Here is a 15056-nt window from a genome sequence, read left to right on the forward strand (position 1 = left end):
CACAAATCTGTGTCACGTCACAGCGGCGAGACCATCTGAGAGCCCTGGAAAGTATGACTGGGGGCCTGTTGGAGGTCAGCAAACTGGTGGGCTTTCAGGGAGAGCAGTTTGAACGTATACTTCAAGGATCTGAGAAGCGTTCACGTCTAGAAATCCCACTTCAGAAAATTATTCCAAAGAAATCAAGCAAAGGCAGAGGTTCAGTTCCGTATGCTGGACAGGGAAGATGGGAGAGCAATCCAAATGCCTAGCAGGAGGTGAAGAATTAAGAAAATTATGGCCTTCATTAATGCATACAACCGTTCAGCAAATAAATGGGAAGACAATGGACTTACGATTTAACATCAGTGTAAAAAGGACATGAAAATTTTCACTTTCTGTGGTTGTAGTTTTCTTATTAAATCACTTACAGGTGAAGAAGCTAAGAAGGAATGGGAAGTGTCTGTCAGCTGTTACTGCACTAACCGCGGCCCCCTGGGTGGGCAGGGCCGGGGCCCCTCAGCTGGAACCATCTCCTTAGCAGCAGATCTCGCTTTCATTCCCTGGGTGCTCTTGAGGCCATAGCAAGGACCACTGGAGGCCCCCACCCCCACCCCCATTCTCTGCCAAAGATTGGGGAGAGGAGAGGACACAGAAGCCTGCCTACAGGACATCAGTGTCCATACCACCTTCCCTCCCAGTTGTATTCCAGCTTCAGTCAAAAAAGGAATATAGCCTTTTATTGACTACTTTAAGTAGAACAAACTAAATACATATTTAACAGTTTTGGTTCATTTATACAGTACATTAAATAAGTTATGCACAGAGTTAAGTAACAAAAGTTCCTATCAGAGAAATGACAAAGCACAGAAAAATCAGACTCTACAGCATCCTGTGGGTGGTTTCACATTCATCGTCTCCCTTTAAAAACCACGCTTGGAGGCTTAGTTTTTAAAAATTTATTTACATTATTGGCTTTCTTTTATAAATGAAGCTTTTGTAGCCTCATCAGGAACTTGGAAAGCTGTGAAAGTGGACAGAAGGCCTCTTAACCAAACAGCACTTTCAACCATTCACCTAATGCTTATTGCTGCTTCTCTGCCAACTCCAATGCAGGGATAGGGCTGTCCCTGCCGGCCACCAGCCACACATGCCCTATTTGGTATAAGCATCAATGAGTGTACTCTGGGCAGTAGTGGGTCTGACCAGATGGGTCTGCAGGGGAAGCCCTGTCTCTGTGGCTGTACAGGGAAGGGTGGATGCAAGGCCCACTGCCCTCAGGCCTCCTGGCCATCGGTGGAAAAGGTCACCTGCACCATCATCTTTGGAAATGAGCATGTCAATGCATGTGGGCAAAGAGGCAGGGAGTCATGTTTTGGTTTCATAAGAACTAGACACCTAGAGTTGGAAGGGCCCTATTGGGCAGCTAGCCCAGTACCCCACCCTGCCCTGGGCAGGACTCCTGACGGCTGGCTGGGCCATGCTGGAACAGCCCAGGTTCCTCTGGCTTTTCTTACATTTGGCTCAAACACACCACCACCTAGTTCTCTGCAAAGAACTAAAAAATAATAATAAATTTAAGAAAGTTGGCTTGATCTACTAACCCGGGAGACTAGAAACCAGTTCTGAAGAAAGCCTCCAAGATGTGTTCTATTTTAAATGATTTATTCAATCCACAATCCCTTCCACAATTTCCAGGACAAACAGCCACCTGGTCATCACCTATGCTTTCATTCTGAAGAACTGTGTTGTTGAACCTTCAAATCCATTTGCTGAGATCTTTTCTGGAACTACCCAGAACAAGGTCTATGCCCTTTGCAAGCAGGTGACAGCACTGGGTATAAATCTTACTTTGGAACACGCTGTACAGAGTGAAGGGTAGATTTTTTGTCTAGCAGTGAAGATACTCACATTGACACCAAGAAACGAGGAGCTCCTGGTAGACCAACTGGCCCAGATGGGCCAGGAACATCAGCATGCAGAGAGCACACTGCAGGCGATGCTGCACACATGCTGGGCAGATGTGTCCCATTTCTAGACTTAGATCCATTGAGAGACACACATACATGACTCAGCACTGTCCAGGAAAAGATCCACTCGCTGTGACCTCAGGGCTGCAGAGCCCTCCCAAGTGTACTGCTCACACCTCATAAGGTTGGATGGCTATTCCGGCACAGGTGGAGTTAAACTTCTTTTAGAGTTTCCACTACTGTGTAGAGTCAGGCACGCTGCAGGCAGTGAAACCCAGATGACTGAAGATCTGAGGATCAAGCCCTTAAGGGTCCCTTGGAACATTTAAAGATGGCTCCCACACTGGTCACTTTTGGTCTTCTCTGGTTCCTGCAACCATTCCTCACTGGGCAGGACAAGGATATCCTGTCACTTGTCAGTGTCCCTCAGTGGGCAATGCTGAACTGGCCTCATCCTCCAGATGGGCTCTGACGGTGAGGCAGGCTTGTCACATTTGCTTTTGATTATTCTAGAGTAACATCGAAGAGCCTGTGACTATCCTGACACCTCCCGCATCACCACCCCGAACCCTCCTGCCATTTTTGTCTCTCCAAATCTTAGCTAGAAAAGTTGGTCCTCTAAACAGCCTGATTACATTAAGACATTTAAAATCCAACCAGATGAAAGTGGAAGCCTGAACTTGCACCTCTGACCTGGTAGCTGGGGTGGTGTCAGCAAAAACCGGAAACCAAGCGGAGAACTTGACTCACCCCTGCCTCTCCAGCCCTATCACCTCACCCCAAGACACTGCCCTTTCTCCTCCCAACCAGAGAGCTGGAGAATTTCAGAAGGGAGGGAGCTAGAGAAAGGGATTCAGTAAGTCTTGGACAGATACCTGCAACCTCTGTGTGAAACCGACCAAAATGAACACAGCAGCAGATCTGAGAGCCGAGCTGCAGTGGACACTGCCCAGGTTTCCAGTGTGGACTCTGGGTAGCACACGAGCAAAGCAGTGAACAGCATTAAAAAACTGATAACTAGGCTGTCACTGGAACCTCATTCCACAAAAAATCAGCTGGGACTTGCCCAACTAAACCTACACCTTAGCTTAAGAAAATGAAAATGAGCTCTGATGACCAGTATTTTGTTGGTTTTGGGCCAGAAACAATCTGATCTGCCCTAGTCTTGTGGCCACTGAAGATTAAAGAAGCTGCCTAGGTGTTCATCTGACTCGCCAATGAAAATACAGTGTGGGTGAGCTGAGGACAGACTCAGTGGACAGCTTGACACCCTCTTGCTGTAACTGAATTTTAGGCTCCATGACCTCCTTATGGGACATTTCACATCTTATGAAAATGTAGGCAAGTCTTATCTGGGGTGCTGACTTCATCCCTGTAAGAACACCACCAACTGCTGCCGTTTAGAGAGCTCCAAGTCAATGTCACATTACGGTTACTCCTTCTCTGGATGTACTTGACTGTGCAATGGAAATACAGGTGTTTTAAAGGTGCCTTGTACTGAGTTTCTTTGTAAGATAGAAAGTCCTTGGGTAAGGTAAATTAGGAACTAGAAATTCTTAAAGTAAGATACACCAAATGCAAGGATTGTGCTACCTACGCCGATTACTCTTCGTTCACGGGACCGAGAGCATCTGCTTCCCTCCCGTCAGTGCACAGAAGGTGGCCAGGTAAGGCTGGGCTTTCAGGTGTCGGCAGGAACAGGGCCGACCAACTCACCCCAATTGATTCCGTGCGGAGAGGTGCTGGAGGCGTGGAAGTGGAGAGTGGAAAGGTCAGGGGAAAATGTGTGGCAGTTCTTAACATTTTGGAAAACTCCCCGAAGACAGGAAGAAAAATTGGTCAGGCTCTCTCTCAAAATAATCCTCACATTTTACAAAATTCCTTAGCTCAAAGCGGGTACGTATCACACAAGAAGGGAATTTGAGATTGTGTGCCCAATAATAAACTGATGTAGTATGCATAATGACACGAAACACAAGGTCTGAAGGATTCTTTCCGGTCCAGGAGGGCTGCTCAGAAGTGACCAGGCCCTGACCCAGGCTGAGGCAAGTCCTAGTCACACCACATCACATCTTATAGGATGACTGTGGCTTAAGAGGCTCCAAAATGCAACCACAGGAAGATCCACACAGTGATCTGGACACGTGCAGTCTGAGATAAGAGGACACAGAACAGATGACTGTGTAAACAGCCAAGCGGTGACAGAAGGTTCTGCGTTTCTAATAGGTGATCCATTCAATAATGTAGTTGGCCAACATGCTCAGAGAGAACAGACTAATCCACACTTGAGTCTCATTCTCCCTCAGACCAGTCCATGCGCTGGAAACTATTTTCTGCACAAGCAAAATCAAATGAGAAAGAGAAAACTGGGTCCCAAACTAAAGTAGCCAGTCAGGGTGGAAAATCTTGTCCAAAATGATCTGTGATGCTTGGTGGAAGTTTTATTTATTTTTTATTGTTATGGGTACTTCTACTGAAATGGTGACTTTCCTGTGGTTTCTGAGAATCTTAACAAGTCTAAACAGCAGGGCCCAGGAAGTCCTGAGTGCTGCTTTTTGCCTCCCCAAAGTCCCTGTGGGGCCAATCAGTGGCATCTGCTGAGGGTGGAAATGGGGCTCATCAAGCTGTTGGGGGCGAGACGGGCCACTCCCTGTCAGGGGGCCTCTCCACCGCCTGCTGTCAGCCTCCAGCCTGGCTGGGCACATTCGACAGTCTGATGCTTTAGGAGGCAGGGAGGGGAGCTGGTGGTCTACACTGGAAAGGGGCCGGTCACGCCAGCTCCAGCCGGGAGAGGAAGAAACCGGAAAGCCACGGCAGAGGAAGCTCCAGCCAGCTGCCTGTGCGTACACTAGTACCACAAGGACACAGATGGGAAACTGGGGCAAGTGTCTGGAGGGGCCGTGGAGCAGTGTTTGCTGCGCTTGGACTCTTTCTGCCTCTACTTCACTTCTTGCTGATGACCTAGCAGCTACTTGTACTGGTCCAGCCCTCGTGCTGTGAGGTCATCAGGGGGAAGTGAGCCTGGGGCTCAGAGTCCATTGGTGTCAATGGCTGTCACAGAGGCAGGTGTTGAGGAGCGTGAGGTGGTTGCTGAGGTCTTGTCCAGGGCTGGGCTTGGCACACTGCAATCCGCGGACCTGGCTGACCTCCCTCCAGGGAGCAGTGGCCGGCTCTGGCTGTGGGGACTCTGGCCGTGCAGGTTCTGGCCGCAGAGGCGATGGTGCCGCTCCCAGTCCTTATGCTGGCAGAAAGAGCCGCAGTATCGTGCGATATTGCAGCCGCTGCAGGTCTCGCTGGCTTTGCGGCCACAGTTCCAGCAGTTCTGCAAGACACAGGCATTGGTTAGTTGCTTGGATATTGTGGGGCAAGATTGTCATCACTTGTCATCTGCACTGTACAAGACAGGGCTTGGAACTACACACACCTGTGCCTCTACTGTCATCTGCTTTCTGAGTTTCTTGAGTAAAACAGGAAGAGTACCTACCCTGACTGAGGGGACAGAGAGATGAGGGGGACGTGAAAACACATAAATAGCATCATCGAAGGGCAGGCGGAGGCGGAAGCCCCACCTCCTGTTGAAGGCACCGACACATTTTATCCTCTGCAACTAAGCCTAACTCTGTCCCGGGGTCCCCCCACCATAGCTATCTATTCTAAGACCACACGTGGTTTTCTCTCTTGGTTCTCTCAACAGAGTAATAATCTTATTTTCAATGACAACACCTGATCTTTTATTTTTTAATTACTTTTTTTATCCTCACCCGAGGACACTTTTCCATATTTTGTTCAGATAGAGTGGGAGGGGAAGAGAGAGAGAGAGAAACATCAATGTGAAAGGGACACATTGAGTGGTTGCCACCCACACGACCCAACCAGGGCCGGGGACAAACTGCAACCGAGGTACGTGCCCTTAGTGGGAACCGAACCCGGGTCTCTCTGGACCGCAGGCCGACGCTCTAACTGCTGAGCCAAACTGGCCAGGGCAACACCTGATCTTTTAAAAGTCACCTGCCAGGATACCAGGAGGGCTGGACAGGAGTGTGGGTGGTTATGCTACTTCCTCTGTGTCCATTCACCTTTCATAGATGAGCTGGGGGACGTGAGGATACTTCTGGCTTGTTTATGGGAGCCCCTGCAGTAACTCAGAGCTCAGGGCCCCAGAGGTCGAGGTCAAGAAGTTTTCTTACTACTCTGCACTTTTCTAGAGGGGGGACAGGTATTACTAGGATTTAGTAGAAACCACGGGAGAGCAGGGGGAGTGCACATTTGAGAATGCACTAATTCTGTGATAGAGGATATGAGCCAAGTGAGGCATGGTTAGAGCTAGAAGAAGCAGCCATGAAAGAAGCAGCTGAACAGTCATTGGCCAACATTACGCTTTAGTGTCATGAAGGATGTAGCCACCAAGTACAGCTCCCATCACCTGCCCCTTGGTACTCTCCTTCTTCCTCTAGGTTCCAGTGGTGTCTCCAGTAGTGACATGAGTATTTTTCTGCACACAGGGTCTCCAGGACGTACTTACAAGAGAAAAGCATTGGCCAGAGGAGGCTACCAGGAAGGGGCAAGAATTTTTCAGGTATCAGGAAGGACTTGAGCAGCCCCTCCTTCCCCAAGTTCTCTTGAATGGCAGAAGCCAATCACAAGGCCCAGTCTGACCATTCCTTAGGGAAGAAAGACACTATACCCCATGAAATCAGGACACTTGCTCAAGTCAAAAACAAAGGACAGTAGGTGTTGAAAAGAGCCACCTGGTTCACCTCTTGCATTGTACAGATGGGACATAGGATTAGTGGGCAGGAACTTGCCTAAGGTTATAAAAAGATTACTTGGCCCTGGCCGGATGGCATGGTTGGTTGGAGCGTCATCCCATGCATCAAAAGGTTGCAGGTGCAATTCCCTATTAGGGCACATACCTAGGTTGTGGGTTCGCTACCATGGTCAAGGCAAGTATGAGAGGCAAACAATCTATGTTTCTCTCACATAGATGTCTCTCTGACTCTCTTCCTTCCTCTCTCACTAAAATTAATAAAAACAGGCTGGCTGGAGTGGCTCAGTTGGTTGGAGCGTTGTCCCTCTACCAAAAGGTTGCTGGTTGGATTCCCAGTCAGGGCGCATAAATGGGTTGTGGGTTTGATTCCTGATCAGGGTGTGTATGAAAGGCAACCAATCAATGTTTCTCTTTCCCCCCATCCCTTAAAAATCAATGGCAAAAATGTCCTCAGGTAAGGATTAACAAAAAATAAATAAATAAATCCCAATAAAAACATATCCTTAGGTGAGAATTAAAAAAAAAAAAAAAAAAATACCCTGTCTGGCTGTCTGGTTTGGCTCAGCAGTTAGAGCATCGGCCTGCGGTCCAGAGAGACCCGGGTTTGGTTCCCGCTAAGGGCATGTACCTCGGTTGCAGTTTGTCCCCAGCCCTGGTTGGGTTGTGCGGGTGGCGACCACTCGATGTGTCCCTTTCACGTCGATATTCTCTCTCTCTCTCTCTTCCTCTCTCTCCCTCCCACTCTACCTGAACAAAAAGCAAACAAAAAAATGTCCTCGGGTGAGGATAAAAAAAAAAAAAAGATTACATGGCCATGCAAGCCTAGAACCTGGACCTCCTGACTCCACTAGACTCAATGTAGACGTTTAGTTTCAAATATTAGAAAGGGCTGTATACTCCCTTCTACCACAACAGCTTCTTAGGAAGTACGCTCTGGAGACTGCCCCGACTTGCTAACACCAACACCAGAGGACCAAAATGGGAAGCTGAAATAATTCTTAGGGCTCAAGCAAACTGCATTCCAGAGAAGTTCATACTTTGGAGTCTGACATGCTGACTCCAAACAATGCTTTGGCAGAACATCCCCACTTGTGGAGAAGACCTCAGTGGTTGTCTACATGGGCTGCTGTGGATACAGGCCAATGGGTCAGCTGACCGGGACAGACTCTACTCCCTCTGCCCAAGTCGGCAAGAACATCTTACACTGGGGCAGAATATTAAAGCCCTGGAACTTTCTCCTTGGCTGCCATTCTACTTAAACAAAATAGTTTATTTCATAATTTATAAAATATAATAAAACAAGGTAAGGTAAACAGCCTCCCACTGAGACAGGATCACAGACATGCAGGAAAAATGTGGTAAGTGTCAGAGAGCCAGGGTGAAAAGGATGCTGTTGTGTTCCCTTTCCTTGTGACTTTTCCCTGACTTGACCATGGTATCTTTTGCCAAGATATAAAAAAAAAAATGTTTATTGTTATAGTCGTCCTTCAAATCAGCATTCCTTAAAGCTAGAGCAGCACACTTGGTCAGTCTTTTGAAGTTAATGGGAGAAGGTTATAAACCTTCAGAACTACTGGCCAGGGAAGTCAGAAATGGGATGCCAGAATTTTCTTTGTCAAGCACGGACCATCAGTTTCTGCCAGTATTATTCCAAGTGTGGCCCAGGGACCACCTGTATCAGAACTGCTTGGGGCTTGTCAAAATTCCTGGGACCCATCCCACACCTCCCTGACCTTACCACAAACCTGGCCCCAGAGAAATAACTCCTCATCTTACCATCACCTGCTAGGCCACTCTGTTTGCCAGGAAAGCCAGGCTGGGGACAGAAGGTGCCCTGTGGTGGGGATGAGGGGACCTCTCACTTCATCTCCCCAACGAGGCATTCCAGGGGAGATGCTTGAGTCTGGCCTCAGAGGAGGCAGCTATTCTGCAAGAGCTTACACATGTATGTTGTTAACTGCATAACAAAATCCTTTCCATCTGCATAGTGCAATCAGCACACTGCAGTTTATAAACACTTTCACAACCATGATCAAATTGTATCTTTCTAGAAACTATGAGACCAGCATGACAAGGGCTGTTACACACCCATTATAAAGAGAAGGAAACCAACTTCTTAAGGACACATCACTTGTGTGAAGGGTAACTGTGACGGGAATTCAGGGTTCCTAACCTCCAGCCTTGGGCTCCCTCCGCTATACTAAGCCGCCTGTCACAGGATGAACAACAAACTCCAGGGATACACTGCTAGACTTTAAATATGTACAATGTTTAAAATTATAGCTCCTTAAAAGCACACTCCTATAAATGGAGAGCTGGGATTTAAACCATGCTGTCCAGATCCAGAACTCATGCCCTCAGCCAAAATGTTACACTCCTTCTTTGGAGAAAGACAAAGAAAAATATAAACACAGATATGAAAGTAGATAAATATGAACAAATATTGATATGAATAGTGATAGATACAGAATTAAATATACACAACAGAAAAAGGTATCACTGCTCAGAAACAATTCTAAAGAAAAAGTAGGAGGGGAGAATAAAAACGGGAGAGTTAAAGGAACTATTTCCTTTTACCCCCTTGAGTCTAAACTTTAAATATGACTTCTAATCACATAACAATCTACAGGGTAAATTAAAGGAACTATTTTCTCACAACTCAGGTCTTTGTTAGAGTGCTACAATAAGGAATTTTTCCATATCCTTTGCGCTGGCTATAGGATATTCAGACATTTTCGTCTTTACATTGCCACAACTGGCATTGCTATATTGAAAGGGATCATTTAAATAGACTGAGAAAATAAACTTCCTGTTGTTTAAAAAAAACAAACCAACTAAAATACCCAGTTCTTTTTTTTTTTTATCCTCACCCGAGGATATTTTTCCATTTTTTGTACAGATAGAATGGGAGGGAGAGAGAGGAAGGGAGAGAGAGAGAGAAACATCGACGTGAAGGGACACATCGAGTGGCTGCCACCCGCACGACCAACCAGGGCCGGGGACAAACTGCAACCGAAGTACGTGCCCTTAGCGGGAACCGAACCTGGGTCTCTCCAGACCGCAGGCCGACGCTCTAACCGCTGAGCCAAACTGGCCAGGGCTAAAATACCCAGTTCTTTATAACTTCAAGAGAATGTCCCAAAGACAGCTAATTTCTCAACTAGCAGATGAGATCTACCTACTTAGAAAACACACACACACACACACACACACACAAACTGGCTTGTTTAGGACCCTTAAAGCGGAAAAGCAACTAAAATGAAAGTTATAGAAAAACTTCATTATAGTAAAAGGGACTGCTATAGTGTTTCTGTCACCACCCCCTTCCCCAGTTAGTTCACTTTTATCCTCATGGTGGTACAAGAATGTCTTGTTTCTTTTAGAAGCACCACCAAGTCCTAGCACTTGGAGAGTTGGGCAGATCTGCCTCCTCTGTTACTTTAACTTATAAAAGAACTACCCTATTTACAGACCAGATGCTATAGGGGCCTCCATTTCCTTACTCCTGCACCCTGGCTTCAGCACTGTGGGAAAAGCCCTAATCCAGTTTCCTCACTTGTAAAAACAGAATCCAACAATACCCATCTCATAGGGTCATTGTGAGGATCATAAAGATAATATACACACTTAGCTCTGCGGCTGGCACATAGTACATAGCCCACTCAGTCCAGGGGAACATCATCATTACCATGCAATCCACAAACTCTGTCTTTAGGGTGAATTTTCAAAATTTAAACCAATATAGCAAGCTAAATAATATAAGTAAGAATATAATACAGGGTGGGGCAAAGGTAGGTTTATGGTTATAAGTTCGCAAAACACAGAGTTTATTCTTTTTTAAAAAAATATTTTATTTTTTATTGATTTTTAGAGGGGAAGGAAGAAACATCAATGTGAGAGTGAAACATTGATCAGCTGCCTCCTGCACGCCCCCTATTTGGGATCGAACTGGCAACCATTGGGTGCATGGGACTACGCCCAACAAACTGAGCCCCACTGGCCAGAGTGACAGAGTTTATTCATGTATTATTATTTATTAATTATTGTATTTTCCATATGAACAAGTATAAACCTACTTTGCCCCCACCCTGTATAATTGAGAAATAAAAACCTTCTGGTACCGAATAAAAATTATAATCATCTAGTCCAAGAGCAGATGGTTTTGTCTTACTGCCTAGCACTCGAGAAGAAAACAGTGGGCTGAGTTACTCCAGCTGTCCCTGTCCCCGCCCCAAAGGCTAATAGAACTCTGACCTCTGTTGACTCTTCTTGCTCATTTATGACGAGGAAGGCATCCTCTGCGGCCTGCCGTTTGACGTCTGCTATGGTTTGCTCCATCCGAGCTCTCTCAGTTGCAATCACTTCAAAGGCTTTTTGTTCTGCCTCAGCAACAGCTTTCTGTACTTCTGACATGGCCTGAATTTTCACCTTATTCACAGCTTCTTCTAGAAGAAAGTGACAGTAAAATCAACTGGCCGAGAATTCTTTTCCCTCCCACCCCACGTCATTTCTTTCTTTCTTTTTTTAAAATCCTCACCCAAGGATACATTTTTCCATTTTTATCTTCAGATAGAATGGGAGAGAGTGTGAAACATCAATGCAAGAAAGACACATCGACTGGTTGCCTCCTGCACTACCCCAACCAGGGCCGGGGACGAACTGCAACCAAAGTACATGCCCACGATCAGAATCGAACCCACGACTCATTAGTCTGTGGGCCAAAGCTCTAACCGCTGAGCCAGACCGGCCAGGGCTGCATTCACTTTTATTCTTTTTTTTCTTTATTGATTTTAGAGAGAAAGGAAGGGAGAGGGAGAGAGAGATAGAGACATCAATGAGAAAGAACATCAACTGGCCACCTCCTACATACCCCACACTGGGGATTTGGTCCACAACCTGGGCATGTGCCCTGATGGGGAATCGAACCAATGACCTCTTGGTGCATAGGTCAATGCTCAATCAGTGAGCCACACCAGCCAGGTTCACTTTTATTCTTATACTCACTAGTCCATCTGTACAACCACTGGTTGGGTATATAGATGGAGCTGGGGATTGTGCTAGGAATGGGAATACCTAGGTGACTAAGACTAGTCCATGTTCTCATAAGTCTTTGTGATCAAGTGTAAAGGTAGCTTATGTGTCAATAAAGGAGACAAGAGACCCAAGGGGAAAGTAGTCAGCTCTACAAATGTCAGGGGAAGATCAAGAAAATGTGTCTTGCCCTGGCTGGTCTGGCTCAGTGGTCAGAAGGTCAACCTGCGAACCAAAGGGTTGTGGGTTAGATTCTGATCAAGGGCACGTACCTGGGTTGCAGGTTCAATCCCTGGCCCCAGTCAGGGTCATGCAGGACGCAACCAGTCAATGTGTCTCTCTCACATCGATGTTTCTCTCTCTCTCTCTCTCCCCCCCTCCCTTCCACTTTCTTCAAAAAAAGAAAATCAGCCCTGGCTGGTTTGGCTCAGCGGTTGGAGCATCGGCCTGCGGACCAGAGAGTTCTGGGTTCAGTTCCTGCTAGGCCCTAGCAGCTATGGGCACGTACCCAAAAAAAGAAAATAAATAAAATAAAATCAATGGAAAAAGATCCTTGAGTGAGGATTAACAACAACAACAAAATAAATGAATGAATAAATAAATACATATAAGGATTTTATTAAAAGAAAGAAAATGTGTCCTGGTTGAGATAGTAGGTGGAAATGAATTTTTGGAAAGTCTTGCATCTCATGCTAAGGAAGTTGGCCCCCTTTCTGAAGAAAATGCAAACCTTAAAGGGTTCTTTGCAAGGAGAAAAGGCTGAAGACAGAGATACCCCCTTAAAGACTGGGACAACAATTTAGAAGAAGAGATACAAGAGACTGAATTTAGGCAGAAGCAAGTGGTACAGAGGAAGGGATGGGGGAGAATAAGACTGGTAGCATCTACATATCTGGAGGTAAAGGTAAAGATGAAGACTGGTAGTTCTATGCAACACAACACATAAGCAAAATGTTGGCGTGGAGGCAATTGGAAGGTTGCGGTGCTCTGGGGCATCCAGGTACAAATGAACAGGAAGTGGTTTGGTATATAAGACTCACCCAGGTAGGAAAAAAAAGGGCTGTAGATACAGATTTGGGCAGGTTGCCAGGAGCCCTGGGCTTCCAAAGCCCTGTCTAGTTATCATCACCCCACTTGGTTCCTAATCACTTTCTCCCATCATCATCACCCTGCTTGATTTCCAAAGGATGGTCACTCCAAATGACACATTGTACGCACTTGAGCGTCAGCCCTAAGTCCCAAAGTAAATGACTTCCTTCCTGAGACCACAGACTGGACAGAAGCCTAAGGAAACTCCTTTGCTGCTTGGCTCTTGCATATGGCCTATGATCAAAGGAGATTTAAACAGAGTATTCTAGGCTGTCATCCTAGAACTCTCCATTATTATTGCTCCAACCATAAGAAAAGAAAGTTTTGCCCTGGCCAGTGTGGCTCAGTGGTTATAGTGTCAGACCACACAATGAAGGGTCATGGGTTCGACTCCTGATCAAGGGCATGTACTTTGGTTTCAGGTTCGATCTCCAGACCCGGTTGGGGCGTGTGCAGGAGGTTATCAATTAATGCATCTCTCTACCGCCCCCCTTACTCTCTAAAAATCAATGGAAAAAAATATTCTTGGGTGAGGGTTAATGGGAAAAACAAACAAACAAACAAACAGCACACAAAATCCCCTCTAAAGAAAGTTTTCACCTCAAAGGCCAAGCAAGGATGATGCTGAGTTGACTTGACTCTGAAACTCCATGCTTCCTTTACTCTTACTGTCCATACTGTCCATTATGGCCCACCAGAGCTACCTTTCATATCCTCTTATTCATTACAAGGTAGGAGTTAAGTCTCTTTTTGAGCCAACATAATAATGCCTTGAAGAACATTTATCCTCTCAGTTTAAGGATCAATAACTACCTTGCTGAAGGTCATCTAAGGTTACAGTTGGCACTACTGCAGAATAAGAACTCAAATTTAGCTGGCCCAAATACCGTAATCTGGTTCTTAACAAAAGCACCTCCCAAGTAGAAAATCATTAGTTACTAAGGAGATCTTATGTGTGGTAAATTTAGTGACTGCCAGTAAGGATGAACATTTTGCAGTATGTTTACTTGTATTTTTCATAATTTATCTATTCATACCTTTTGTCCATTTGTTTATTATGGTCTTGATGCTTCTGAAAGTCTTTATGAATGACAGGTATTAACTTTTTTAAAGAAGCAAATTTTATCTTAGAAAGAAAAACCAAAAACTGTAATGGACTAAAAGAAAATGTTACAGGAAAAGGGAGGCAAGAAGAAAAGGCAGCTAGTATTTAGATAAGGGAAATAGTAAAGATGTGAGGTTAGCTTAAACCCCTATCTTACCACAATAGGCAGTCCCACCCTTCTTTATTCTTATAGAAATTGAGGGCTCCCCAGAACATGAAGATGGGGACAGTGAAGGTGAAAGAAAGAACAGACAGTTGTTCTAAGAGCAGAATAAATGAAGCGTGATAGTGTGTGAACACAGTGTATGTAGATTCCAGTGAACAAAGCAGACAGAAATGAATTACGCTACATTCCCAGATACAGGGCATATAAACAGGGAAGGCAGGGTTGGTTACTTAATGCCTCAGTGTGACCCAGAAGAAGAGTGTGAAAAGGACCTGCATGGACTGCTGGAAGGCTTTCCAAATTCTTGACCTGAAAGTAACACAAGAGGCATCCAGATGTATGCAAAAGCTGGAAGGGAAGAGGCAGAAGCCTAGAGTCCTACGAGGAGGATGTTATGAGACAACAACCTTTCCCTCAAATATATGCTCCACACTGGCACAAATTAGTGAGTACATGCGACCTATAACCAGACAGACACATACCAGTTTTTTTCCAGAACTCCACAGGTACATATCCTGTTGCTGGCCTACTGTTGAATTCCCGCTGAGAATCTACAGAAGAAAGATAAGTAGCATAGGTTCAAAAACTATCTATGATCAGCATGTTTTCTTTTTACAAAAAATTTATCAGATCTCTCATTCACGACTTAGACTCAAACATCTCTATTTATTTAGTGCAAAAGTATTCCAATGAGGGATGAAATTAAATTAGAAAATAGCTCTTTACTTTTAAAACACACACATGTGCTCGGCAGGTGTGACTCACTGGTTGAAGGTCAACCCATGCACCAAGAGGTCGCCGGTTCGGTTCCTGGTCAGGGAACATGCCCAGGTTGTGGGCCCAATCCCTAGAGGGGAACATCAGGAGGCGGCCAAAAGATGTTCTCTCTCATCAATGTTTCTATCTCTCTCTCCCCCTTCCTCTCTAGAATCAACAAAGAAAAAATAT

General features: G+C 45.6%; 1 protein-coding gene across 2 annotated transcripts in view; it reads right to left on the bottom strand.

The window, feature by feature from the left end:
- Positions 1-774: 774 nt before the first annotated feature.
- The window catches only part of CBFA2T2 (CBFA2/RUNX1 partner transcriptional co-repressor 2), a 175643-nt gene continuing 161361 nt past the window's right edge, over positions 775-15056 (bottom strand). Inside the window, exons 9-11 of one of the 2 annotated variants that reach the window (XM_036244872.1) lie at positions 14591-14659; positions 10972-11159; positions 775-5271 (exon numbers count right to left, since the gene is read on the bottom strand). In XM_036244872.1, coding sequence (XP_036100765.1) covers positions 4978-5271; positions 10972-11159; positions 14591-14659 — 551 coding nt within the window. In that variant the 3' untranslated portion in view covers positions 775-4977. Of the gene's footprint in view, positions 5272-10971; positions 11163-14590; positions 14660-15056 lie in introns of both variants that reach the window. The other variant, XM_036244871.1, reaches the window with a different exon arrangement.

The sequence above is a fragment of the Molossus molossus genome, unplaced genomic scaffold, assembly GCF_014108415.1.
Source record: "Molossus molossus isolate mMolMol1 unplaced genomic scaffold, mMolMol1.p scaffold_m16_p_6, whole genome shotgun sequence".
NCBI lineage: Eukaryota > Metazoa > Chordata > Mammalia > Chiroptera > Molossidae > Molossus > Molossus molossus.